General features: G+C 41.0%; 1 protein-coding gene across 5 annotated transcripts in view; it reads left to right on the plus strand.

Moving 5' to 3' along the window:
• daam2 (dishevelled associated activator of morphogenesis 2) overlaps nt 1-26,069 on the plus strand; it is a 143,450-nt gene that overhangs the window by 85,797 nt on the left and 31,584 nt on the right. For 3 of the 5 annotated variants that reach the window (XM_079832457.1, XM_079832456.1, XM_079832459.1), the window contains exons 6-15: nt 14,469-14,802; nt 16,468-16,578; nt 18,751-18,854; nt 19,080-19,146; nt 19,306-19,423; nt 20,988-21,126; nt 22,296-22,319; nt 24,105-24,163; nt 24,239-24,423; nt 24,615-24,926. In XM_079832457.1, the coding sequence (XP_079688583.1) occupies nt 14,469-14,802; nt 16,468-16,578; nt 18,751-18,854; nt 19,080-19,146; nt 19,306-19,423; nt 20,988-21,126; nt 22,296-22,319; nt 24,105-24,163; nt 24,239-24,423; nt 24,615-24,926 (1,453 nt within the window). The remainder of the gene's footprint in view (nt 1-14,468; nt 14,803-16,467; nt 16,579-18,750; nt 18,855-19,079; nt 19,147-19,305; nt 19,424-20,987; nt 21,127-22,295; nt 22,320-24,104; nt 24,164-24,238; nt 24,424-24,614; nt 24,927-26,069) is intronic. The other 2 variants (XM_079832458.1, XM_079832460.1) reach the window with 1 other exon arrangement.

The following is a 26,069-nucleotide window of genomic DNA, read 5'->3' on the forward strand; positions in this document are numbered from 1 at the left end:
TAATTTTTACTGAGGTAACGTTAGGCTACAGTCTCAAATACGTTTTCACATTGCCATATATAGGCGTGCTAATGTTGTTTTCCTCAGCGTCCCAGCATAATGACAGACAGAGAAAAGGGCTCTGATAATGCATTACTAATGTTAGCAATGACGACTCGCCGTTTTTATTTACCAAACAATTCCTTAACGTTACCTTTTCAATTCAATGACCCACCTCCTCCATCTGCGCTAACCTAACGTTACTTTGCACGAACATGCATAACTTTGTTCGACTGTCATGAATATTTTAAATGTCCATTTACATTAAGTACAAGTTAGCCAAACATAGATGAACCTTACCTGTCCAGGAGAAAATTAGCAACGTTGGCATCAGTCTTCAAATTATTCTCCGTTTTCAGCCGTCTCCATCTTTCAAAGGCATCTCTTATACAAATCCTTGTTTTATCTCGGACACTGTCACAACGTTTTTCTGATTCATAACGAGGCCGTTTAGGTTTCGTAAAGTTAGACATTGTTTATCCAAAAAGTTTGTAGCTGCAGCTGTGGTAACTAGAGCAGAGCTGGCAACCCGGATGCAGAAACACTACTGACTTCGTGATTGGTAGACAGGTGGAGGGTGGCGCTTCAGGCATGACACAACATGTCAACATCAACATCAGTTGAGGGCTGCAACTTCACTTTTAAAATGACAATATCTTGGCCTGACAACTGTTGTCAGTGATATAAGTATTTGAAATTAACATGATTTCTTAATGTCTAGTGACATATCAGGGCCATTTTATGATTAATTGAAATACATTTCTTACATACAGTTCCTTTAAATGGTCCTGAAAAAAATAATCACACTTGTATTGTTCACGGTCAAAAATGGACGCATTTTGGAAATGAATGGGAAAGTAATTTGATTTAGTGGTACTGCACCCAAACAAAATCTTACTGAAAGCAATTTTTTTTAGATATCAAGCTTAAATTTGGAGCACAACTTATTTAGATTTTCTCAGTTTTAGAGTTTATTGTTTTTCATAAAAGTAAACATACAAATCTAAAACTATTTTCGGCCATTTTTGACTGCCATGCAAAGAGCACCAGAGGGTTAAATTCTCTTTGTCAGTATGTGCTTTGACTTGAGTATGTGTAAGCATCTCTTTAATAATGTAGCTGTAGGTAACGACTTAGTAGAAGATAATGTCAGCTTCTCTGATTTATTAACCTCTTAACTGTCACCGGCCACAGGTGGGACGCCTGGTGCTCTTTTTTTGATCGCCTTTTTTTCATATCATATATTTAAGTAATTATCACAAATTAGGTATCATTTGAAAGCTTACAAACTCAAAATTCATCCTGTGAAAACCGTTTTGAAATCGGACATTGTGTTGCCATGGAAACGTTACTCTAAATTATTCTAGTGGGCTCCTCCCCTAGTGGGCGCTGTCATGTTTCATATTACAACAATTATTTTAACTACTTTATATTCAAAATCTTTTCCAATCTTGACAAAACGCATATTGTCGGAAAGGTCTGAGTCTCAAGGGTCCATATTTGGTGACTGTTTTGTGATGGAAGTAATATTTGGACAGATATTTACAGGAAAATGCATCAAAACAACAATAAATGGAATTTGAATGACACCCGGTGGCTATTTTTGGTACAGCACCCTAAACAAAATCTCATGGGGACTTCAATTTTTGTGATATCAACTTCAAATTTGGAACACAAATTGGTTAGACATATGGCTTTGATTTTATAGTAATTTTAGAGTAAATTATTTTTTGTAAAATATATATTTTATATGAAATCTTGACAAAACGCATATTGTCGGAAAGGTCTGAGTCTCAAGGGTCCATATTTAGTACAGTATTTTTCATTTACAGTAAATTTAAACTTCCATAACTATTTCATACTTTCATATTTTGAATTGCTTTCACTTCAGCAATAATCTGCAGAATGTCGTCTTTAAAACGAGACCAAACTTTGGTCTATATTCCAAAGCATTCTTGAATTACAGCCCTTAAGTTTGGATAGTGCATTTTCATGTGTATTCTCAAAAAGGGGGGTGACAGTTAAAGGGTTAAACTCTCTCTCGCTCTCTCTCTCTCTCTCTCTCTCTCTCTCTCTCTCTCGCGCTCTCTCTCTCTCTCTCTCTCTCTCTCTCTCTCTCTCTCTCTCTCTCTCTCTCTCTCTCTCTCTTTTAGCATGTTTTTACTATTATAGCTCTCATGGGTAACTAATCGTGAAAAGTGTTGCATTACATTAGATCAATGGCATTATATTTAGATCTACGGCATTATATTTAAATCTACAGCATTATATTTAGATCTATGGCATAATATTTAGATCTATGGCATTATATTTAGATCTACGGCATTATATTTAGATCTACAGCATTATGTTTAGATCTATAGCATAATATTTAGATCTATGGCATTATATTTAGATCTATAGCATTGCATTTAGATCTATAGCATTATATTTAGATCTATGGCATTATATTTAGATCTATAGCATTATATTTAGATCTATGGCATTAAATTTAGATCTATGGCATTATATTTAGATCTATAGCATAATATTTAGATATATGGCATTATATGTAGATCTATGGCATTATATTTAGATCTATGCTATTATATTTAGATCTATAGCATAATATTTAGATCTATGGCATTATGTTTAGATCTATAGCATTATATTTAGATCTATGGCATTATATGTAGATCTATGGCATTATATTCAGACCTATGGCATTATATTCAGATGGTGGCATGAAAGGTTGCAATGATGATCATTGTAGCCGATCACACACATGTTGAGCTCATGAAAGCAGTGATCTCGTCATTGCAACTCAGTTTCTGTACACTAACGAATGCTTTCATCTTCACTAACAGTGCAAACGTGATATAGTTAAAAGATTCCTTAAATATAACTTTTGGTTTAGTCCAAAAATGATCAGTACTTTTTGCAGTTGGGTCTGTTCGAGGTCGGATCACGTTTTCACCACAAACGAACTGCTCCAGAGTTCATTTGAAAGCGTACCGAGACCATCTCTTCAAGGAGGTCTCGGTACGCTTGTTTGGTCCGCTTTTGGTGCGCACCCGAGTGCGATTGCTGCTTTCACACCAAACAAACCGCACCAAAGGGGAAAACGAACTCTAGTATGATTCAACTGAACTAAATGAGGCAGGTGTGAAAGCACCCTCAGTTCATGACCCCTTTAACTAGTTGCTTATTAGCATGCATATTACTAGGATATTGGCTGTTTATTACTTTTAAAGCACATTAATGCCGTATTCTGCAGGACCATATTCCCTATGATCATATTCTCTACATCCCTTACTCCTACCTAATACCTAAACTTAATAACTACCTTACTAACTATTAGTAAGCAGTACTTAAGAGTTTATTGAGGCAAAAGTCATAGTTAATAGTGAGAATTGGACCCTAAACAAAAGTGTGACGAAAAATTCTAGCCCTTTTTCAATAGAAATGCATCAACACAGGGATGAAAAAACATGCCAATGTCTGTGCTAATGCATGTTTATACTATTTCGATGTCTCAGTTTATCATTGATTAATGATCCAGCAGTGTTCCTCTGTACACTTGCAATCTTTGACGGTTCGCCTACTGAGACAAAAGAACCATTCATTATTCAGTGCAAACAATCTGCCACCCCTTGTTAACACTGGAAGCAGGAAAGTAAATGTGCCACCGTGATGTTTTGGCTCTGACAGCACAGTAATGTAAAGTATGATTACAGCATTGAGTTTAGAATATAACCCAACAATTAAGACTTTATCTGTAGCCAGTACTAACTCGGATAGAAAATCAGCAAATTCTTTGATAAAGTCTATATAAGTTTATAAGCAAATTCTTATATAAAGCACCATCACTTCAAAAGAATTATACTTGAAACCAGATCTCTGAGAAATGCCTTTCAGATGCGGCTTGTGTTTATAACAGTAATCTTGGGGGGTGGACTTATTTAAAGTAATGTAATCGCCTGGTTTAGCCAGGTTTCTGTCAAACACAGCACATCTAGTTTTATGATCTGTGATCATATCATTTACAAAAAGCGCCTTTATACTGTAGAAAGGGATCCAGCAAGCCAAGCTTTATCATTTGTTTATCTGTATTATATACGTTTTTAATTTGTTGGACATCAATTGAATTATTAATACCCTTAAATGGGTTCGGGAGTTTTTTGTATTTACTACTTTGGGGAACAGACACAGTCTCTATGTGATGATATCTAGGTGAAAGAGTCTCTGTGTACTAGATTTATCTGACTTCTGTGACATGAGGTGGCTAGCAGAGAGTCAGTTTAGCCAGTCCGTCTGCTTCCTAACCTAGGCCCCAGTTAGTCAGGTAACAACTCTAAGACTAAGTGCCAGCGACATATACATACACATACACATAATCATGGACATGGATTCAAAAAGGTTAAATGGTCCTGAAAAAAATAGTCACACTTAACTGAAATGTCCGGATTTTCTTGCGTCACTCTGAAGGGGTTTATTCTACGATAACAACCAGCTGGATGTATATTATCCCGCTTATAACACGGCTACTTGTCTCAAGTAAATTAGACACGAAATATTGTCTTGAGTTTAAATATTTTATTAGCTCTTACGCAAAGCTTCCGTGAAGAAAACCGTTCTTAAAAAATGTTTTAAGCCTTTATCTATTGCTGAAAAGATGTGTTTTTACCATATATGTTGAAATTAATCCTGAAAGGGATAGTTCATCCAAAAATGAAAATTAGCCCATGATTTAGTAAATAAAGTGCTCCACACGGCTCTGGGGGGTTAATAAAGGCCTTCTGAAGCGAATCGATGCGTTTGTGTAAGAAAAATATCCATATTTAAAACTTTATAAAGTAAAGCTCCGGCCGTGAAACCCTTGAAGTCTTCCTTTGTAACCTGTGGTGGTTAAGTGTTTTTCAGTCACAAGATGGTGCCAGACAGTCAACGACAGCGTTAAGCAAGTAGTACCGGTCAAAATAACTCGTAGTACCCGGATGAGCAGTGTGTTATTCACTTTGGCGGTTGTTATCTGGGAATAACATACCACTGGAATGCATGATTGACCAATCTGAATCATGTATTTCACAGAGCTGTGTAATAAATTGGTAATAAAACATAGCTTGAATCTCTCACTGTTGCCTGTGCATTATTAAGAACCAATGACTCAAAAATGAATTTAAGTGATGTATAATATTTTACACCCATGACTGTCATTGCAGTTTTAATAAAACATGCAAGCTGTAATTTTGATTGGACCGAAAGGTTGCCATACCAAGCTTGCTTCCCATAATTTAACAAACTACCTAAAACAGCTTAAAGTAATTGCATAATCCTATGATTTACACCAAACAACCAAAGTGTTCTTCAATACAGTCGTTGTTGGAATTTTGAACATAGATTATCAATGTGAAAAATCAATTCGAGATAATCAATAATCAATGTCTTTCAAGTAAATGAACAATCAGTGACCACCCCTAGATACTTACAGGTATCAATGCTCAATGATATTATCATGAATGATTACTGGACTGTAATAACCTAATCCTACACTTATTCACTTGTATTCTTCACGATCAAAAATGGCCGCATTGGAAATAAATGAGAAATGGTTCTGCACCCAAACAAATTCTTACTGAAAGCTAATTTTTTTAAATATCAACCTCAAATTTGGAACACAAAACTTGTATAGATTTATGGCTATAATTTTCTTAGTTTTAGAATAAAACGTGTTTCTGGAAAATATGTATTCTTCACGGTCAAAAATGACTACATTGGAAATAAATGAGAAATGGTACTGCACCCAAACAAATTCTTACTGCAAGCTAATTTTTTTAAATATCAACCTCAAATTTGGAACACAACTTGTATAGATTTATGGCTTTCATTGTCTTACAGTTTTAGAATAAAACGTGTTTCGGGAAAATATGTATTTCATATACAGTTAAATGTAAAAATAGTATTTTTGTGCATTTTTTCTAACAATGAACTTAACATTCTATAACTTTTTTTTAAGTTCACTTTTTAAAAATGTATTTAGCGATAATCTTGTAAGTGTCGTCTTTAAAAAGAAACCAAACTTAACTCTGTGCTCCAAAGCTTTCAAGATGCAGGCCCGTTTAAGTTGGACATTTTATTCACTTTTTGAGCATAGACCTGAAAATGAATAGATAATAACTACTGCATAAATGTAATTCAGTACCATAAAATCCTCTAAAAATACAAAATATTAATTAAAAAACATTATTGAACTAAAATATAGTACATACATTTCATTGAAATAAAATGAAATAAACTATTACGTCACTTTTGACCGCCACAAATAGCACCAGAGGGTTAAATTTGCTTCTATCTCAGGCGCTCTGGCTCCCGGCAAATATTTGACTATGGTGGCTGGTGCCCAATAACTAGGGCACTTTCAACAGGTTTCTCAGTGGGTGCGTCAAGTGGGGAGAACCTGCTGTGTGTGTGTGTGTGTGTGTGTGTCTGTGTGTGTGTGTGTGTGTGTGTGTGTGTGTCCGTGTGTGTGTGTGTGTGTGTGTGTGTGTGTGTGTGTGTGTGTGTGTGTGTGTGTGTGTGTGTGTGTGTGTGTGTGTGTGTGTGTGTGTGTGTGTGTGTGTGTGTGTGTGTGTGTGTGTGTGTGTGTGTGTGTGTGTGTGTGTGTGTGTGTGTGTGTGTGTGTGTGTGTGTGTGTGTGTGTGTGTGTGTGTGTGTGTGAGATATATGGAGGAATCTGTGGTTAGCCAATTTGAATGGAGGGATAGGATAGTATTTCTATCTTAGTAACCAAGTCTGGTGTGTACTTCTTTGTGGAATGACATACTTGTGAGTTTAGCATGTTGAACTAAATATGTAAGACCATTATGTATATATGTGCCTTTATACCTTTTCATCACACACATCTTTGCATGTAAACATTACTGTAGTAAACGTTGTTTGTACGGGAAGAAGGAGGCGGGAACCGGCGAACAATAAACAAACTTTTAATTAAACAAACACAAACTAAAATGGCGGCGACAGCCCCTCGCGGACGACTGTCGCCTACAAACAAATAAACACAAAATGAAAATAAAAAGCTGCAGCCCCTCACGGACGACTGCAGCGAACACAAAATAAAACATAACACAAAACGTCCAGGCCTGGTCCTCTCTCGTCCCTCACTGTCGTCGCTCCTCCTTTATAGTCCCTCACTCCTCCGCGAGGGCCGAGATCGCTGCGGCGCGCAGCTGGCGCTCATCCTCCCTGATGAGCGCCGCCTCGTCCCGCCCTCACGGTCCCTCGGCCTCGCTGTTCGCCACATACCCCCAACGCCCTTCGCAGGCCGGGGGGTACTCCCGAGCCTGCGCTCTACTCCCCCCCCCCCCCCTCCCCGGGGGGGCCGATCACAGCGGCCGCGAGACCTGGGGGTAAGAACAGCAAGGTGAGAGAACGGAGCGAGGAACATGAGGAGCGACAGAGACGAGAGAGTGGAGAGAGGAGAAAAAAAAATAAAAAATTCTGGTCCGGTTCCCAGACACACTGCCGCTCGGTCCTCAGCCAGCCGAGAGGCTCTTCCTCGCGGTGCCATGCGGTGGTACTGGACGGCCGGTGGACGGCCCGAGACTCCTCCGCCCCCTGGCGGCCGGCGGTGGCTCCTCCTTCTGAGGGCGGCCGGAAGCGAGTCCCCGTCCCGCGCTCCCTGCTCCTCCCCAACCTGGCGGATGGCAACGCTCCGGCTCCTCCCCAATATGGCGGACGGCAGCAGGCTTCGGCTCCGGGCAAGCGCTGGGGACTCCTTCGCCCCCTCGCGGACGGCAGCCACCCCACCTCGACCCAGGGGCACGGCAGCGAGCTCTCCGTCCCACCGACCTTCATCCGCTCCAGCACCACCGCTTCGGGCAGCCGCTCGCGGACTTCTCTCCTCCGCGCTGCCCGAACTCCGCGGCACCGCGATCCCCCTCAGCTGCGAGGGCTCTTCGACAGCGTGTCCCTCCTTCCTCCCGGGTTTCGGCACCACTGTAGTAAACGTTGTTTGTACGGGAAGAAGGAGGCGGGAACCGGCGAACAATAAACAAACTTTTAATTAAACAAACACAAACTAAAATGGCGGCGACAGCCCCTCGCGGACGACTGTCGCCTACAAACAAATAAACACAAAATGAAAATAAAAAGCTGCAGCCCCTCACGGACGACTGCAGCGAACACAAAATAAAACATAACACAAAACGTCCAGGCCTGGTCCTCTCTCGTCCCTCACTGTCGTCGCTCCTCCTTTATAGTCCCTCACTCCTCCGCGAGGGCCGAGATCGCTGCGGCGCGCAGCTGGCGCTCATCCTCCCTGATGAGCGCCGCCTCGTCCCGCCCTCACGGTCCCTCGGCCTCGCTGTTCGCCACATACCCCCAACGCCCTTCGCAGGCCGGGGGGTACTCCCGAGCCTGCGCTCTACTCCCCCCCCCCCCCCCTCCCGGGGGGGCCGATCACAGCGGCCGCGAGACCTGGGGGTAAGAACAGCAAGGTGAGAGAACGGAGCGAGGAACATGAGGAGCGACAGAGACGAGAGAGTGGAGAGAGGAGAAAAAAAAATAAAAAATTCTGGTCCGGTTCCCAGACACACTGCCGCTCGGTCCTCAGCCAGCCGAGAGGCTCTTCCTCGCGGTGCCATGCGGTGGTACTGGACGGCCGGTGGACGGCCCGAGACTCCTCCGCCCCCTGGCGGCCGGCGGTGGCTCCTCCTTCTGAGGGCGGCCGGAAGCGAGTCCCCGTCCCGCGCTCCCTGCTCCTCCCCAACCTGGCGGATGGCAACGCTCCGGCTCCTCCCCAATATGGCGGACGGCAGCAGGCTTCGGCTCCGGGCAAGCGCTGGGGACTCCTTCGCCCCCTCGCGGACGGCAGCCACCCCACCTCGACCCAGGGGCACGGCAGCGAGCTCTCCGTCCCACCGACCTTCATCCGCTCCAGCACCACCGCTTCGGGCAGCCGCTCGCGGACTTCTCTCCTCCGCGCTGCCCGAACTCCGCGGCACCGCGATCCCCCTCAGCTGCGAGGGCTCTTCGACAGCGTGTCCCTCCTTCCTCCCGGGTTTCGGCACCACTGTAGTAAACGTTGTTTGTACGGGAAGAAGGAGGCGGGAACCGGCGAACAATAAACAAACTTTTAATTAAACAAACACAAACTAAAATGGCGGCGACAGCCCCTCGCGGACGACTGTCGCCTACAAACAAATAAACACAAAATGAAAATAAAAAGCTGCAGCCCCTCACGGACGACTGCAGCGAACACAAAATAAAACATAACACAAAACGTCCAGGCCTGGTCCTCTCTCGTCCATCACTGTCGTCGCTCCTCCTTTATAGTCCCTCACTCCTCCGCGAGGGCCGAGATCGCTGCGGCGCGCAGCTGGCGCTCATCCTCCCTGATGAGCGCCGCCTCGTCCCGCCCTCACGGTCCCTCGGCCTCGCTGTTCGCCACAATTACCATCTAATTGAATGCATTCATAAATGGTGCATGCATTAAAACGTTTGCAGCGTCTCATTTCATCTTCTTGTATTGTCTGCAATTTTAAACCAAAAAGCATGCACAGATATAAAAAGGTTATAAATTCCCCGGAAATAGTATCTCCATGCACCTTTGTCAAATTAACAGTAATAAGTATCGTCTTTCATATGGTATAGATAGTATCCAAATTGGGATGTAGCCAAAAGCTACATTTAAAATATTAAATGTGGTTAATTTTCTGTTTCTAGAACACTTTCCTCATCTAGGGTGGCTCAGTGAGTAGCACGGCCCTACTTTTTTTGGATACTGTCTTCAGGTTTCATGTTCTCCACCACCTTCTTTTTTTTTAGTCCACATTCTGGAAGGGCGTGCAGATGCCAAGCCTTTCTTAATTTGGTATTTTTAATATAAACTCTGCAACCACGACACATGGCCTCTGTCTTCACACTGCTGCCCACACAAAATGTCACTCCAAAGCGAGAGAGGTTTCGCAACATCCTCCCAAGCAACCCGAATCTTTCACCGGCACAACGTTGGGCTCAGATCGGCAAGAGTACTTGTGTCAAGTCAGTGAGAGAGATGGAGGCAACATGTTTATTGACCTCCTGAATTACTGAGGTAGTTCGTTTTGTGGCTTTAAGGGAATGATTCAAATCTTTTCATTTGTTTTGACATGGAAAATATGATGCACTCTTACTCGAAGTAGACAAACACGCTGCGGTTCAGTTTAGGTCACTGGAAAAGTATGTCCATCTTTTGTTTTAGGAATGTTTCCCCTAATGTTTGGACAAAGCTGCCCTATTATTATTGGGATGAATTGTCAATAGGGTCTCAATAACAGCCATCTACTTCCCCTATTAGGCTTCAAAATACTGATTCGACCTCAACCTCTTTGTTTTCACATTTGTCTGTCAAATGCCTTCATGGAAATTGTACCCCGAATGCTTTAAGCATTTGGACGGCTTTGTGTTTTTCTCCCTGTGCTGTGTGAAGTGTAGTAGCTAGATCCAGTGAGCGTCAGTGACTAAAGGAAAACAGAGTAAAGTGCAGGACGAGGTAGCTTCAGGCATTCCTTGTGTTGGCCGTGGCTTAATGGGACAATGTGCTACCCCACCTGTGCCCCCCGCATGCTCGGCTTCCAGTGTGATTTACACACTCCCAGCTGCTCTTTCCTGCCTGGTCAACGGTAACCGATACGCAATACTGCACACGTGCATGATTTTGTTCACGTTTAGTCTGGTGTGACTGTGAACCGGTCAGACAGCTCTTTATCAAAGCTCAGCTGGCTTCATTTTACTGCTCATGTTATGACTTTCCCAAATGATCACTAAAGTCTTTACAATGGCTTTTTAAGACCAGTTAAATCACCCTGAATAGCTTTAACCTTTTAAACAACCAGATCTAGTGTTTCATGTGACATCTTTCCAGTCTAAGAGTTTAAAAAATAGGGGGCACACATGTGCTATAACCTTCAATAGTCAAGGGGTCCCGGTGACACACCTGGACCATGTGTCGTATGTATAAGAAGTATTTTTGATTTGTAGTGTCCCAGTGTAGTTGTTCCTCCTGAAACTTTCTACAGCCTAAAATATGTTTGTTTATTCTTTAAGACCAGGCAGCCAGGGCTTGGCATTAACACCAGCCAAGCCGCCAAATGCGGGTGTCACTAGCCACTTTGATGGGTTGAATTTTATATATGATTTATACATTTTTCAGTTGTAGTCTTTTAAAAAGGCATCTGAAATGATAAACTAAGTGCAATGTAGTGCTGCCAAAAATATAGATTTTTTTTTTTCTGAAACGCTTCCAATACAAATTTTCAGCAGATTAGACACACAATACCAGCTGCGCTTTCTCTCTCTCTCTCATCTCTCCGACAGCTACACACAAACCCGCCTCTCCACTCATTCGCTTCATTTGCTCCGGATGAATATTGTTGCTGTTACAGGGCTTAAATATCAGCGTGGGATTAATGTGCATAACTTTACTAATTCCTGCAGATGTTGTTCTCACACCCAAAGTGTGCGCACATAAAGCCGCCTCTCAGCACAAAATGTTGTTCTTTTTCACTGCTTATTGCGCTTAAACAGTCAAATACACACACTAAATAAAGTCAAAATGCCGGTCTTGGCGAGTATTCGCGTACACACAGTCAGATCTGTTTGAAGTGAACGTAAACAGTTGAGAAAGAAAACGCATGTGTAACTGTATAATGGATCTGTGCGTCAGGTCTTAAAGTGACAGTAGCCTAATAAACCTGCTGACAAATGATGAGATCATATTGAAAATATCTGTATGACACTGTTGGTAGTTTTTCCCCATGGTCTCGATGTCAAAATTGTGGCCAGTGAAAATGCTGAGTGGCTTGTAATTATGGAAAACCAATAGCCACAGTGGCTGGTGAGCAAAAAAGTTACTGTCAAGCCCTGCAGGTAGCTATTGTGTGTTACAAGTGTTACTGACAACCTTGGAAGCAGAAAGTCCTGCTTCGCTGGCATCTGCACCTCCAAAGCAGAAGGAAAAGCCAATGATGACACAGGGTCATGGAGACTGTGTTTAGGGGTTTATAATGGGATTATCAGATGTGGAACTGGAACTAGCTCTTTAACGAATACAGAACCTCAGTAAACACAGAAGTTTTTTTGTTAGGCATAGATACTGTTCCACAAAAGTTGAGACAGACTATTCAAGTAAAAGCCTCAGAACAGATCCCACTTCTTAAGACTTAGTGCCCAGACTTTTTTATGTAAGCAGCCTGCTTGCCACCATGGATGTATAATTCAAAACCTGTTCCGGAATGTTTCTTGGCTGAATGAGTTTCTTGGCTGAATAGGAGTTTCAGTTCAGAAGAGAATACTTTCCACATTGGAATAATATAAATAAAAGTTCATATGAAATTTAAAACTAGAATCATGAACAAGAACAAAGAAAGGGCAATGGCATCATCAAGAAGGTTTTGAAAGCGTGATTTTGTGCTTGGATGATCTGTGGTGTCAGATCAGATCATAATACCATGGTACTAAAAAAAATTGCATATTCATATACCATGCTATTTATTTAGTACTCCAAGTAAGAATACAAAAAAAAAAAAAAAACATAGAAGTACATTGGCTCTGGAGTAAGGTGATATATACGTATATGACAAGCTCCTATATACTGTAAGAAAGCTGGAGTATCAAAATACGGCTTGACCATGAAACGGTCCATGAACGCTTAGCCTAGATCTGATGTGGAAATTAGATAAGGGGCTAATCATGGCAGTAGAAGCGAGGAGAAGCCAAACGACCATGGGCCAGCTGTGATCTCATGTGTACATCGCTCAAGATTACAGGTCACCCAATGATCGCTGAGCCATGACCAGGTGAGCCACGTCTGCTAAGGTTTGATTACGATTGCAGGAAATACAGAGCCATGCTATATGGGATAATAACAGACTGATTTACTCCAGTTGGATGGCGCTGCATGTTTTTCCGTTGCCAGCGGGTGCTAAGAAAACCATGCGGTGGCTTGAACTTGGCAAGCATTGTGAAGTCAACGCATCTATTATGATTACAGGAGAAGTCACTGCTGCCCCTCAACCCCCCCTCCATCTCCCTCTGTTGTCAGTATTGTCTTCCGTTGGGACACAATCGTGCTGCATCCTAGTGTTTGATTAACATGCAATATGAGTCACCTAGTAGACAGTGAGTCACCAATGGTGACGTAATTATTAAAGGGATAGTTCACCCAAAAATGAAAAATCTGTCATTACTCACCCTCATGTTGTTCCAAACCTGTAAGACTTTTGTTAATCTTCGGAAAACAAATGAAAACTGAGAGCTTTTAGTCCCTCCATTGACAGCTACGCAATACCACTTTCAAGCTGCAGAAAGGTAGTAAAAGTAATCCATGCGACTCCAAGATGTGATTTCATTAAAAAGATCTTAATTTGTGTTCTGAAGATGAATGAATGAATGAATGTCTTACGGGTTTTTCATTTTCATTTTTTGGGTGAACTCACCCTTTAACCCTTGATCGCTCACTCTTGAGAAGGGGGTAGTGACATGTATGACCTTAATCAACCTGATTAATGAGTCCTGGGTTTAGCTCAACATGATGAATGTGAAGATACGTGCCCATTCCGCACTGAAGGGTTTTCATGGTAGAATTGTTTATTTATGCAGCTGAGTCTATACAGAAGCCATCTGGGATTTTTGCCAAGACTTCTGCAAATCAGAATGTTTTCACAAGCGATGTTTAAAAGATAGTCCCTTCTGGTTTTTAGCAAATATGTCCTTGGATCGTTTACATACAAATGTGACCCTGGACCACAAAACCAGTCATAAGTCGCACGGGTATATTTGTGGCAATAGCCAACAATACATTGTATGGGTCAAAATTATAGATTTTCTTTTATGCCAAAAATAAGTAAAGATCATGTTCCATGAAGATATTTAGTAAATTTCCTACTGTAAATATATCATATAAATGTATTATTAGTAGTAATATGCATTGCTAAGTACTTCATTTGGACAACTTTAAAGGCAATTTTCTCAATATTTAGATATTTATGCACCCTCATATTCCAGATTTTCAAATAGTTGTTTCTCGGCAAAGTATTGTCCTATCCTAACAAAACCATATGTCAATGGAAACCATACATCAAATCTAAATTTCAGAAAATTTACCCTTATGACTGGTTTTGTGGTCCAGGGTTACAAATGGCCCTGAATTATATTGATATAATTCTGTGTGTCAATATATGTTATTCTCCTTGGGTAAAAGCCAATGACCATGGGATCTCAAAGGCATTTTAATAGTTTAGGCCCTGTTCTAAAGGCACTGCCCCAACAAACACCAACTTTTTGGTTGGTTTTGTTGGATCAGTGTGTTGTTAATGTTTTTTGGGGCAGTGTGGCAATGATACTTAAGTTTCCTGACATTTTAGGCATTGGAAAAAAACAACCTCACAAACTCCTGATGACTCTCCCTTCAGGTTTGTGACACGCTTCATAGAGTTGGATGGCTTGACGTGTCTTCTGAACTTCCTGAGGAGCATGGACTACGACACCTCAGAGAGCCGTATACATACCTCCATCATCGGCTGCATCAAAGCCTTGATGAACAACTCCCAGGGCAGAGCCCATGTCCTGGCCCACCCCCAGAGCATCAACACCATCTCCCAGAGCCTCCGCCAGGACAACATCAAGACCAAAGTGGCTGTGTTGGAGATCCTGGGCGCTGTTTGCTTGGTGCCCGACGGGCATAAGAAAGTTTTACAGGCGATGGCACATTACCAGAAGTATGCTGCAGAGAGGACTCGCTTCCAGGTAATGTTGCCTTTTGATGGGAGTTTTGTAACAGAATCAAACAGAAATTACAATGGAGAACAACAGTAATTTTGTTTGGGCAATTTCAGCTTTATAATCTGACTGGATATGTAAAAGAATTCATATCCATACACTTGTGATCACACATCACTCAAATTTGCTGGTATACTAATGAACTATATTACTGTGTGGAATGATTTGATTATTAACTTATTTAACAATGGCATATCATATTATATTGCTGTTGCCAGCATTTTATACGAGTACTCAAAGTCATGCGTTATAGATTTCTTCGAACGCCTCTTACAGTAACTGGTAAAATCTCTAATACTCACCTCTTTTGTGGCTTATTGTTTTATTAACTCTTTCCCCGCCATTGGTGGAAATTTCCAGCAATCCATGCTTTCACTGATAAATGTTAGGGGGCGCTACTACACATCTGCTGAAAGAGTACAGAATCTCTTGATCAAAACACAGGTAAAAAGAAGCAGAAACAAGGGGTAGAAGCATTGCTTATGAACATGTAAAATACCATGATCATCAAACAATAAACAGCATATAAATCAAAACCCTTTTGTTAATGAATTAAATGTCAACACAGGATGAGCTATAGGACTGTGAAGCTTTGGGGGGTGTTTATGGACTCCATCTACTTCATCTGTGTTTTGATCATCGTTCTGAATCCCATCTGGACGTGTTGCTTTTTAATGAAATTTACCCAAATTCAAGTGTTGATAAAAAAGAATTCATGAAACAAGAAACGTTAGTTTTAAGTTTTTGTTTAAAAGCAGCTGCTCTGTTCTTTCTTTTAACATATTACATGTTCAGATATTCGTACAACTACAACTAAATATTCTGGGGGCCGTGAAAGTTTAGTGAAAATGTTCAAAACCACTGGCAGGGAAAGAGTTCATACATTTTCTGGGATTTTAATCTCTGTTAAATTGGAAAAATAAGACGAATAAGAAATGGGAGTGTGTCAAATTGTGGGCAGGATTTTGTGTAGTCATAGTAGACATTTCTGCACTTGGAGGTATTGTCTGCATTTCTTAACATACCCCATGGGAGACGCACAGTAATTTTAACCACAGAGTGTGCTGAGAAGAAGAAAAACAACACTCGTTGGAGGCCTTATCTTATGCAGCTTTAACATATGTAGAGCGATTTGTCTTTACTGTGTGTTTATTCATGTATAGTTGACATGCTTGGGATGGCAACAACAAATGTCTCTGTTTGAAACATTAGCCGGTTAAGCATGGCTGATTTCTAGTGACCCAACAGCTCTCTGAACACATTTGACACAATAAGCACCATTAGCAAACATTAGAAACCCATTCCAGAGAATAACATTCCCACCAGTCTCCACTGAATTCAAACCAGGGATGTGATGAGAACCTGTGATTTATTGTCCTTGGCAGCCAATTAGGATAAAACATTAAATATAAAGCATAAATAGACCATTCATGTACACCCCAGATACTCCTCATTGATCATCAGTCAGCATTTCCATATACAATACATCAACTTGTTTATGGAAGCAGCATCCTAACATCATGGAAACTCAAGTGACTTGTATTTTAACACTTTACCGTGCCAACTGTATTAAGAGTATTTTTATGTGAAGTGCACACAAGATTCAGCTGATATCTTTGTATATTTGCTCAGTCTCTCTTGAACGAGCTGGACAGAAGCACAGGACGTTACAGGGATGAAGTAAATCTGAAGACAGCCATCATGTCATTCATCAATGCTATGCTGAATGCTGGGGTTGGAGAGGTCAGTAGATAACAGCAGTTTTCTTGATGTTCAAGTGTGTGTGTGTTTATGTGTAGAATTTTGTAATTTAGACAGTATGGCTATTAAAGCCGGCATAAGTTGTGATAGTCTTTTATTCCCTATTTGGATGTACAAAGGTTGGGCAATGAAACTGAAACACCTGGTTTTACACCACAATAATTGATTAGTATGGTGTAGGGACCCTTTTGTGGCCAATACAGCATCAGTTCTTCCTAGCAACGACAGATACAGAAGTCCTGCTCAGTGGCCAGAGGGATTTTGAGCCATTCCTCTTGCAGAGCAGTGGCCAGGTCACTATGGCCCTGTTTACACCTGGTATTAAGATGCTTTTTGGTTGATCGGATCACAAGTGGATGATGCTAAATACAGGTGTAAACAAATTCTAAAATGTTTTGAGCTTTCGACCACTTCCAGAGGTAGTCGAAAACACATTCAACCGGATTGCTTTCCTAGTGTTGATGCTCACATGGTCGAATGCATTCGAACAGCCACTAAAGACCGTCTACTCTCCACCTATTGACCTAATTCTTAAACATGATGAGAAGCGCTCTGCCAGACGGTATTTAAACTTTGTCGGATGGAGACCCAAGTTTGGTTTGAAGACAAAAAATGTACCAAGCACAATGTTCTCTCTCCATTCCTGATTTCTAAAACACACTCACAGCGTTCACCATGGTCTTGCGGCTCAGAGCAGGAACGAAAGCTGATGTTTTTTTTGTGTTCATATGTGGAGCGTATTTCATCCATTAGATTAAAAGATCTGAAAAAGCCTGTACATTTACCCGTTAGCGCCCATAGACCCTCCTCTTGAAGAAATCCGGACAGAAGTGGTTGAAAGCGGACAATAGAGATGAATTAAAACACCAGGTGTAAACGGGAATGTGTGTCTATTTGTGATCTGATCAACCAAAATGATCAACCTGTGTGATGCTGGTGGAGGAAAATATTTCCTAACTCGCTCATCCAAAACATTTAGCACAAGTAGTTGGCCTTTGGGAATGCCATGATATTGCAGCCTAAACCATCACAGATCCCCCGTGCTTTACTCTGGGCACGCAACGGTCCAGGTGGTAAGCTTCCTTGGGGCTTCTACACAGTAATTCTCTTGGATGTGGGAAAGAAAATTGTGGAACAATACATGTTCCACAAATCCACATTGTCCATAGCCCAATATTTCTGCTGCAAACCAACGTTTGGCACTAGCATGAGTGACCAAAGGTTTGGTTATAGTAACCCAACCATGAATATTGACCCTGTGGATCTCCCGACAAACAGTTTGGTGGAAACAGAATAGTTGAGGTGCGCATTTAATTCTGCAGCTGTGGTTTGATGTTTTGAATATAATCCGGGTTAGTACCTGGACATCCCTTTCAGACAGCTTCCTCTTGAGTCAATAGTTGCTTCTGTTGGATGTGATTCATCCTTCGTGGTGGTATTGTATGCCAACATTACCCTGGATAACATAGCTCTCGATACAACACAAAGACTATGTCTCCCATTATATATATGCAATATTTTATGTACAGCTATTTCAGGAATATGAAAACGTCATCACTATTTTGCCCAGTTTTTCAGTTTCATTGTCCAACCCCTGTATATCCAAGTTAAACGGTTTCTTGAACAAGAAAAAATATGCAGGGCGTGACTTAATTTTGTCCATTTGGAATTGATTGTTGGATCGTTGTTATTTGCTATTGCTGCGATCTCATGTGAGTGAGGCCCTGTCCCAAATGGAGCCCTAAGCCCTATCATGATCTTCCTCCGAGTCCACATTTAAGGCCGCTCTGACTGTCAGGTAGAAGTCTCCTGCGGAGCTCGGGGGCTTGCAGGCGCTGCAAAAGTGCGCATCAAGGGTGCATCGTGAGTACCCCTCTGAAACCTAAAATGACAAATGGGACACCCTACGGTCTTGTGGACTTAATGGACACCATTGTAACCCCATTGTAAGACAGCAAGTGCACATGAAGTGTATAATTTGGGACAGGGCCTGACTGGTTGACGACGGCACATTCAATTCAATAAAAAAAAGTAGTGATATGCACTGATGAATCTTTTATAATACATACTACAATATTCCATTAAAAAATAAGAATTGTTCATTTTGATTTCATGTTGACTTTAACATAATTATTCCCTCTGTTTCCCTCAAAGGACAGTCTAGAGTTTCGCCTTCATCTTAGGTATGAGTTTCTGATGTTAGGAATTCAGCCAGTCATCGAGAAGCTTAGAACACATGATAATGCCACGCTTGACAGGTAAGAGCACTAGTTAAAATTGAGCTAATTTCCCACCTAATGATCAATATATGCATTAGCCCAGGGGTGTCAAACTCAGCTTCTGGAGAGTTGAGTTCCAACCCTGCTCTTGCAAACATACCTATAGTTCAAGTCTGAAGGGCTTGATTAGCTGGATCAGGGCTGTGGACCCCCTGCATTAGCCCATTGCTGCTAATTGAAAGGTCATGTGTGTGTGTGTTTCAGACATGTGGACTTCTTCGAAATGGTGCGGAACGAGGATGAGTCCGAACTGGCCAAACGTTTTGACATTGTGAGATCTGTTAATTATCTGCGCAAGCCTTCTGCCATATCATGTCCTTAAATTAGCTTATTCTGTACAGAGCAGCATGCTGTGTTGTTAGATTTGTTACAAGACTCCTGACTTCATGTGTGTTCTAATTTGGGAAATTAACGGACGTTTTGTGTTCAGACACATGTGGACACCAAGAGTGCTGGCCAGATGTTTGAGCTGATCAAGAAGAAGTTGAGCCTCACAGATGCCTACCCCCACCTTCTATCTGTCTTACAGCACTGCCTCCAAATGCCATGTGAGGACCTGAACGCTTCCATACAAACCATTCAAAACATCCCTCTCCCTACACAAGCACACTGCACCATTTATGTAGATTTAATAAACACACCTAATGATCACAATAAATCTCCTTTCTTAAACGTGGTTCTGCTCCTTGTGAGCTCCCTCAGTATCTGCTGTCTACCCATGTACAGTACCTTTCCTTCTCTCCACTCTGTGTGCAAACTTGGGTGAAAACTTTAGGTTTGCCTTATTCATAACAGATACATTTTATGCTGCTATAGAATTTGACTAAAGTAAGATATCTTCGAAATTAGCACAATTTAGTTTGGAGCGATTTCTGTTTGAAAAAAAACGCTGTGTTTGGAGCATGCCTGCTGTCTTGAGCCGCGTTTCCACCGCAGGAACTTTCCCCAGGAACTAGGAACTTTGGGGTGGTACTCGGTGTGTTTCGACCGCAGGGTCTAAATGAAGTTCCAGGTAAATATTTCCCCCTCCAAACGGCCCTGCTCCCGAGGTAGTACTTTTTCAAAGTTCGGGAACTTTCGGGTTGGGACTTGGGCGCTGAACATGCTGATTGGTTGAGCTCACGCAGCATTTTATTTCAACCGGCATTTTTAAAAGTCTTGCGAGGTTCGTTCTGCGTTCAGTAAATATCAGTCTTGCTCTTTCTGTCCGATGACGTGCGTTGTCTCAGCAATCGCACGGTCAATGTCCGTAATAGCCGATAATAACATACGTTGTCTTATTTTAAATCTAGCTTTACGAGCTTTCAGAATACGCTTTAGTATCAGTGCTCGTCTCTTTTCCGCCGTTTTGTTAATTACATCTTTAGTAAACCAATACATAACTAGCAAAAGCAGCGCTGCTTTCATCAATTTCGGTGGAAACTGGGCTTTTTTTGGCAACTTAGGTTCTTGGTTTTTGGAGTCTTTATGTTTGCGTTTTTGTATGATTTCCTCTTTTTTTAGTTACTACCTCCCATCCCATCATTCCACAACTAATTGTTGCGCACACATATAGTGCTTGCATTTAAATCACTGTCATCCTAAGCTGGTCTAAAGCCAGGGTTTTAAACTCAGTGTGAGGCTAATGAATCGCCTGGAATATTTATCAGAGTGTATATGTATCTAATATTTAACTGCCCCGCATAATTGTTAAGTGTAGCTATTTAGCTCTATGAACTCCTGATTAAATAGAAATTATTTGGTAAGCTTGTTGTCATTACAATTTATTGCCAGTTCTGTTCAAGAAAAACACAGAAATCAGTGCCGAAATTGTGTTCTCAAGGACTTTCCCATAATTAAAACATGAAAAAAAAACTGTACTGTTGCTGAACCATAGTGAAGTGTAATACAGACTGTAATACTGTAGTGCTTTAATGTATGCCATGGTACTGAAAAATGATCATATACATGCATCATGATATTCACATGCTCCAAGAATACCATTTAATTACCATGTTACATGTCCAAAAACATGGCATTACCAGCATGACACCATATCCTAAGAACATGGAAATATTGGATTGTGTGAAAAGCAGTGGAAGCATGTTTATGACACTTGTCAAATGTTTTCAGATAAACGTGGCGCTGGCAGCATACAGCAATGGCAACTTTTAGACCGCATCCTTCAGCAAATTGTTCTACAAGATGAGAAGGGAGAAAATCCAGATGTTTCACCCCTGGACAATTTCAACGTTAGGAACATAATTCGAATGTAAGTGCTCAATTCACAACGCTTTCAATTCAAAACACATTGTGCACACGGTTTTATCCGTCCACATTTTGCTCTTTAACATTACTGCTCATGAAAAGTTCATCATAATTTTGAGTTCACTAGTGTGGTATAATATTTTTGAAGACAGGAGACCTTGATAAGGTACTGGATCCTCTTTAGACTTTTTAAAGTTCAAAGTTCTCCCTGCCCACAGTAGGGTTACTGAAATGTTTTGTGCTCAATGAACCACAAAGTTATATTGTGGCACACTGCTGAGATCTGATACTGTTCACATGCTGGAATAAAGCATCATGAAACTGTGAACAAAATGGAAGCTGGTAAAAGAACAACTTTAAACCATTGGGAAATTTGAAAGGAAGTCAACAGTAATCAACACTGGTGGTAAATCTGTCATTAATGTGTGTAAGATGTATTGAATTTCCAGCCATCTGCTTACTACAGATGTCCAACAGTTCTCTGGATGAAAAAATATATATTTATTTTCTCTTTGGATCATTTATCACCCAAGTTGTGCTCTCGCCATCTTTCACACAACTTTCCACACATTTTACTATCGCAGGACCAGCATTCTTTGCTCCTTTAGTACCTGTTGGTTTTCAATTTAGCTGGTTATCAAGTTTACATCCATGTGGCCTATTTCCACCAGCGTGTCAGATGAGGTTGAAGGTGACATTGTCAAAATTAAGAATAAGGAAACATTGGCCAATGTTAGCCATGCATACTACTAGCAAACATAATTTATCTTCTCATAATGTGCAACTCTTTCCAAGCTAAAATCTTCTGGCTGCATTCAAGGCATCTTGGGCTATTATGTTTCTTTAACCAGTTTAAGGAGCAAGTTGTCCAAGAAAAGCTAAAATAATGAACGTTTAATTTTCAGTGTTGGCTTGTAGCTAGCAATGTATGGTTAAACCCCAACAATGTCAGTCTGCCTACAAAAGAATCAGGATCAAACTTGTTTTTTTTGTGGTGAAAAACGTCTTAAGTAAAGTGCAACAAATCCATCATATGTTACTGACTTGTGTGGAAACTGCAACGTTATCATCTTTTCCTAATTTCATATTAATCATGTATATATTTCATTCCCGGTTTTGTCCAATGCTGGCAGTACATGTTACTGTATCGGTTTCATTTCTCTCCTTCTGTAGCTATGGAAGGCAGCGCATGTCAAGGTGTCACTTTAGATTTCTTTACTTGATCCTCCCATAAACCTCCAACAGTATCCACTTACAATACGATTCACAACCAGACTAAACTAATACCTTTTATTAAAAAACAACAGCAAATGTTTTATTAAAGAAATCTTCCCCAACTGTACGTCATTGCTTTGGTTTAACAGTGGCTCCTTTGGTTTAAAGACCCCATGAAATGGTTGGATGAACAGTTTTCCTTGATGTGTTGCCATCTGTGTTATAACCAAAATACAAACCACATGGCAAAACCGTACTTTGACAGCTTGTACCAATGAAGACAACTTCAACATTATTCAATTCTAACCACTTGCTTCGTAACCAATTAATGTTTTGGAAAGGAAACTGACAAACCATAATTTGGCACTTCCTATTATTAGTTTAAAGGTGTTACATATAATTAATTCTCTGGGCTTCTTCGGTCATTTCTGACCCGATAATTTTTTTTTATGTTAAAAATCGTAGCTTCATCGGAATGACACGGAACTTGGTGACTTTATTGGTACTTGGTATATGAACACACAAAAAAATTGGGGACAGGATTTGAAAAGTCTAAGTGGTTGTAAAAAAAAAAAAAAAAGTCACACTCAGGACCTTCGGGTCATAAATGACCCCCATAGGAAATGAATGGGAAATTGGCAAAAATATGAAAATACAGAGTTTTTTTGTGCATACAATCTACAAATCAGCCAGGATGCAGAAAAAAGGACTCAACAGTGAAGGGGTGAATCTCTAAAACATCAAGAGTGCAAAACAGACAAGAAAACTCAGACACACACAAAAACACAATTAGCTTTTGGAATGGCACCCGTTAATTTGTGTGTGCCTGTGTTTTTGTGTGTATAAGTGTGTGTGTAAGTGTCTGTTTTGCACTCTTGGTGTTTTAGAGATTCACCCCTTCACTGTTGAGTCCTTTTTTTCTGCATCCTGGCTGATTTGTAGATTGTATGCACAAAAAACTCTGTATTTTCATACTTTTGCCAATTTCCCATTCATTTCCTATGGGGGTCATTTTTGACCCGAAGGTCCTGAGTGTGACTATTTTTTTTTACGACCACTTAGACTTTTCAAATCCTGTCCCCAATTTTTTTGAGTGTTCATATACCAAGTACCAATAAAGTCACCAAGTTTCGTACCATTCCGATGAAGCTACGATTTTTACTTTTTTTTTTCTTATAAAACGCAAGATCCACTATAGTGGTAAAAATGTGCTATTTCGTGATAAAAATATTATATTCAATGGGAAAAAATGGGTCATAATTATTGCATAAATATTAATTATAAATCATAAAATTATCTTAAAACACCAAAAAAGAAAAGAAAAAATATTATTGAACAAAAATATATTTCATTGATTTTACTCAAATCTTTATCTTAATCCCGCCCTCTGGGTCATTTTTGACCCGAAGGTCTTGAGTGTAACCCATAAATGAAGAACCCCAGAGGGTTAAGGGCCAGGGGACATTCTCATTCTTGAGAGTATTTTAATGGGCAAAATATTGTATACACCTCTGTGGACAAGAAGATTGATCAGTCTGTTTGATCTGCTAAAACTTTGGATATAGATATCATCAAAGCTAGCAGACATTTACTAAACAGAAAACTCCATGGGGTCTTTAATATTGGCTTTCATTTTTGCTAACACTGTTGATAAATAACAAGAAGCAGTTTAAACTGATAAATGACTGAGGTAAGTGTTGGCAAAATTAATTGTATAACCCTATGCATTTGAGTGCAACACAATGACACTTGGTTTTGCGTCTACAGGCTTGTCAATGAGAATGAAGTCAAACAGTGGCGAGACCAAGCAGAAAAGTTCAGAAAAGGTAAAGGTGCAACACCGACTTGCCTAGCCGAGCCAGAGTGAACTTATGTAACGATAATGCATGTCTGTTTTTTAGAGCATGTAGAGCTGGTGTCTCGGCTGGAAAGGAAAGAAAGGGAGTGTGAAACCAAGACACAAGAAAAGGAGGATATGATGAAGACACTCAACAAGATGAAGGACAAACTGCAGAAGGAAGGAGTGGAGTTACGCTCTGCCAGGGAGCAAGTATTAGACCTGTCCTCCCGCATTAGCGACATTTCAGTGAGTTCACCATCTGTTACTTCCTTTTGCATTCATAAGTAGAGCAGTTGCACATAAACGCCAGAACTTCCATGTTGATGTTGCTACTTGTGTTGTATAATTAGAGATGCTTGAGGAGTTGGTTAAGCATGGGTTATGTGGGATATTTTCAGGCAAATTTGTCAAACATTTTATTCTTTTTTTACTTTCAGAGCGACGTTCCTTTACCTGTTCCTCTTCTCCCTGGGAGGCCAATGGCTCCGCCTCCACCACCTATGATGATGGGTGGCTTCCCTCCTCCTCCTCCTCCACCTCCACCTAATGCTTTCTCCAGCCCACCACCACCTCCTCCTCCACCTCCCCCGGGGGGTCCTCCACCCCCACCTGGAGCCCCGCCCATCTTTTCTGGGATTCTGCCTCCACCTGGACCTGCTTCCATTAGTTCCACAACCAACCTGCAGGCGAAGAGCATCCCGCAACCTTCACAACCACTCAAATCCTTTAACTGGTCCAAGCTGGGAGAGGTGAGTCAGTCATGAGATACCTCATACTTAGGGTTAATAGTACGTAATAGGGGTGTAACGGTACACAGAAGTCACTGTTCGGTACGAACCTCAGTGTTGGGGTCACAGTTCAATATGAGATCGGTACAACAGGAAAAAGCAACAAACATTTATTTTGAACAGACAGTAGTGCAAAGTTTGTTCCACCTAGCAGTATTTAGTCCCCCTGAGGTAGAATGCAATCTTGCGTTTGGTATGTGGTAACAATCGGCTACAAAACTGAAAAGCATCTCTTGTGTTATTAAAGCACAACAAATAAATAAATGTAATTTGTGCAGAGATAAGTTTTCTTTCCATGCAAGACTTCATTAACATGTGTGACAATGGCGGATGCACAAAGTTCAATATTACGGTTTTTCAAGAAATCACAGAAAGATGAGCAAGAAGGGGAAAAAGAGCCATCTACATCTTACCTTTCCATGAGGAGACCGCGAGTGAAGCGGCACCTGCGGCTTCCCATTTCCAGGTCTCATATTTCACCACTGGACTGTAGTGAGAGTTCCACGGCAAATGCCAAATGATTTTGTCTCTAACAGCAGAAAACAACTTAAAATACCCCATCATTTATGGCATAAATGATGGTCATGTAGATAAGAGTAAGACATCATTCGAAACTGTACATTTGTGCTTTCTGTCGTCCTGTTTTTCTTTTCCGTGAAGTTTGTGGAGCGTCACAAAAATTAAACAAAACTCAGCGTACAGGCTACTAGCAAGTTCTTGCGTGCCATCTGAACTCTTGTTTTGGTGCATAGATCCATAGATATACATAATAAAGGCTAGTTGTCTTACGGCTTTTGACATTGCGACTCTAGTTCCTGCTCTCTACTGCGCAGACTCCGGTCCCGAGGTCACTACAGCCTAAGATGTCAGCTCCATATTCAGACCTCCGGAGGCTTCACTTCTCTTCAGCGGAAGCGAATGAAGTCGCGTCGGAAACATATGGTCTGTAAACATAAAGAAGGAGTCCTGCTAGTAGGGTATCGCATGAGAGGATGCTGCAGGTGGCGGATCATTTATAGCCTTTTCTCACAGTAGCTGGAATAATTCAACTATCATTTTGATGGCGGATTGTAATCCAGAAAGGTCCAATTGACAATCATCTCC

This window comes from Gobio gobio (assembly GCF_949357685.1).
Source record: "Gobio gobio genome assembly, chromosome: 13".
Lineage (NCBI taxonomy): Eukaryota > Metazoa > Chordata > Actinopteri > Cypriniformes > Gobionidae > Gobio > Gobio gobio.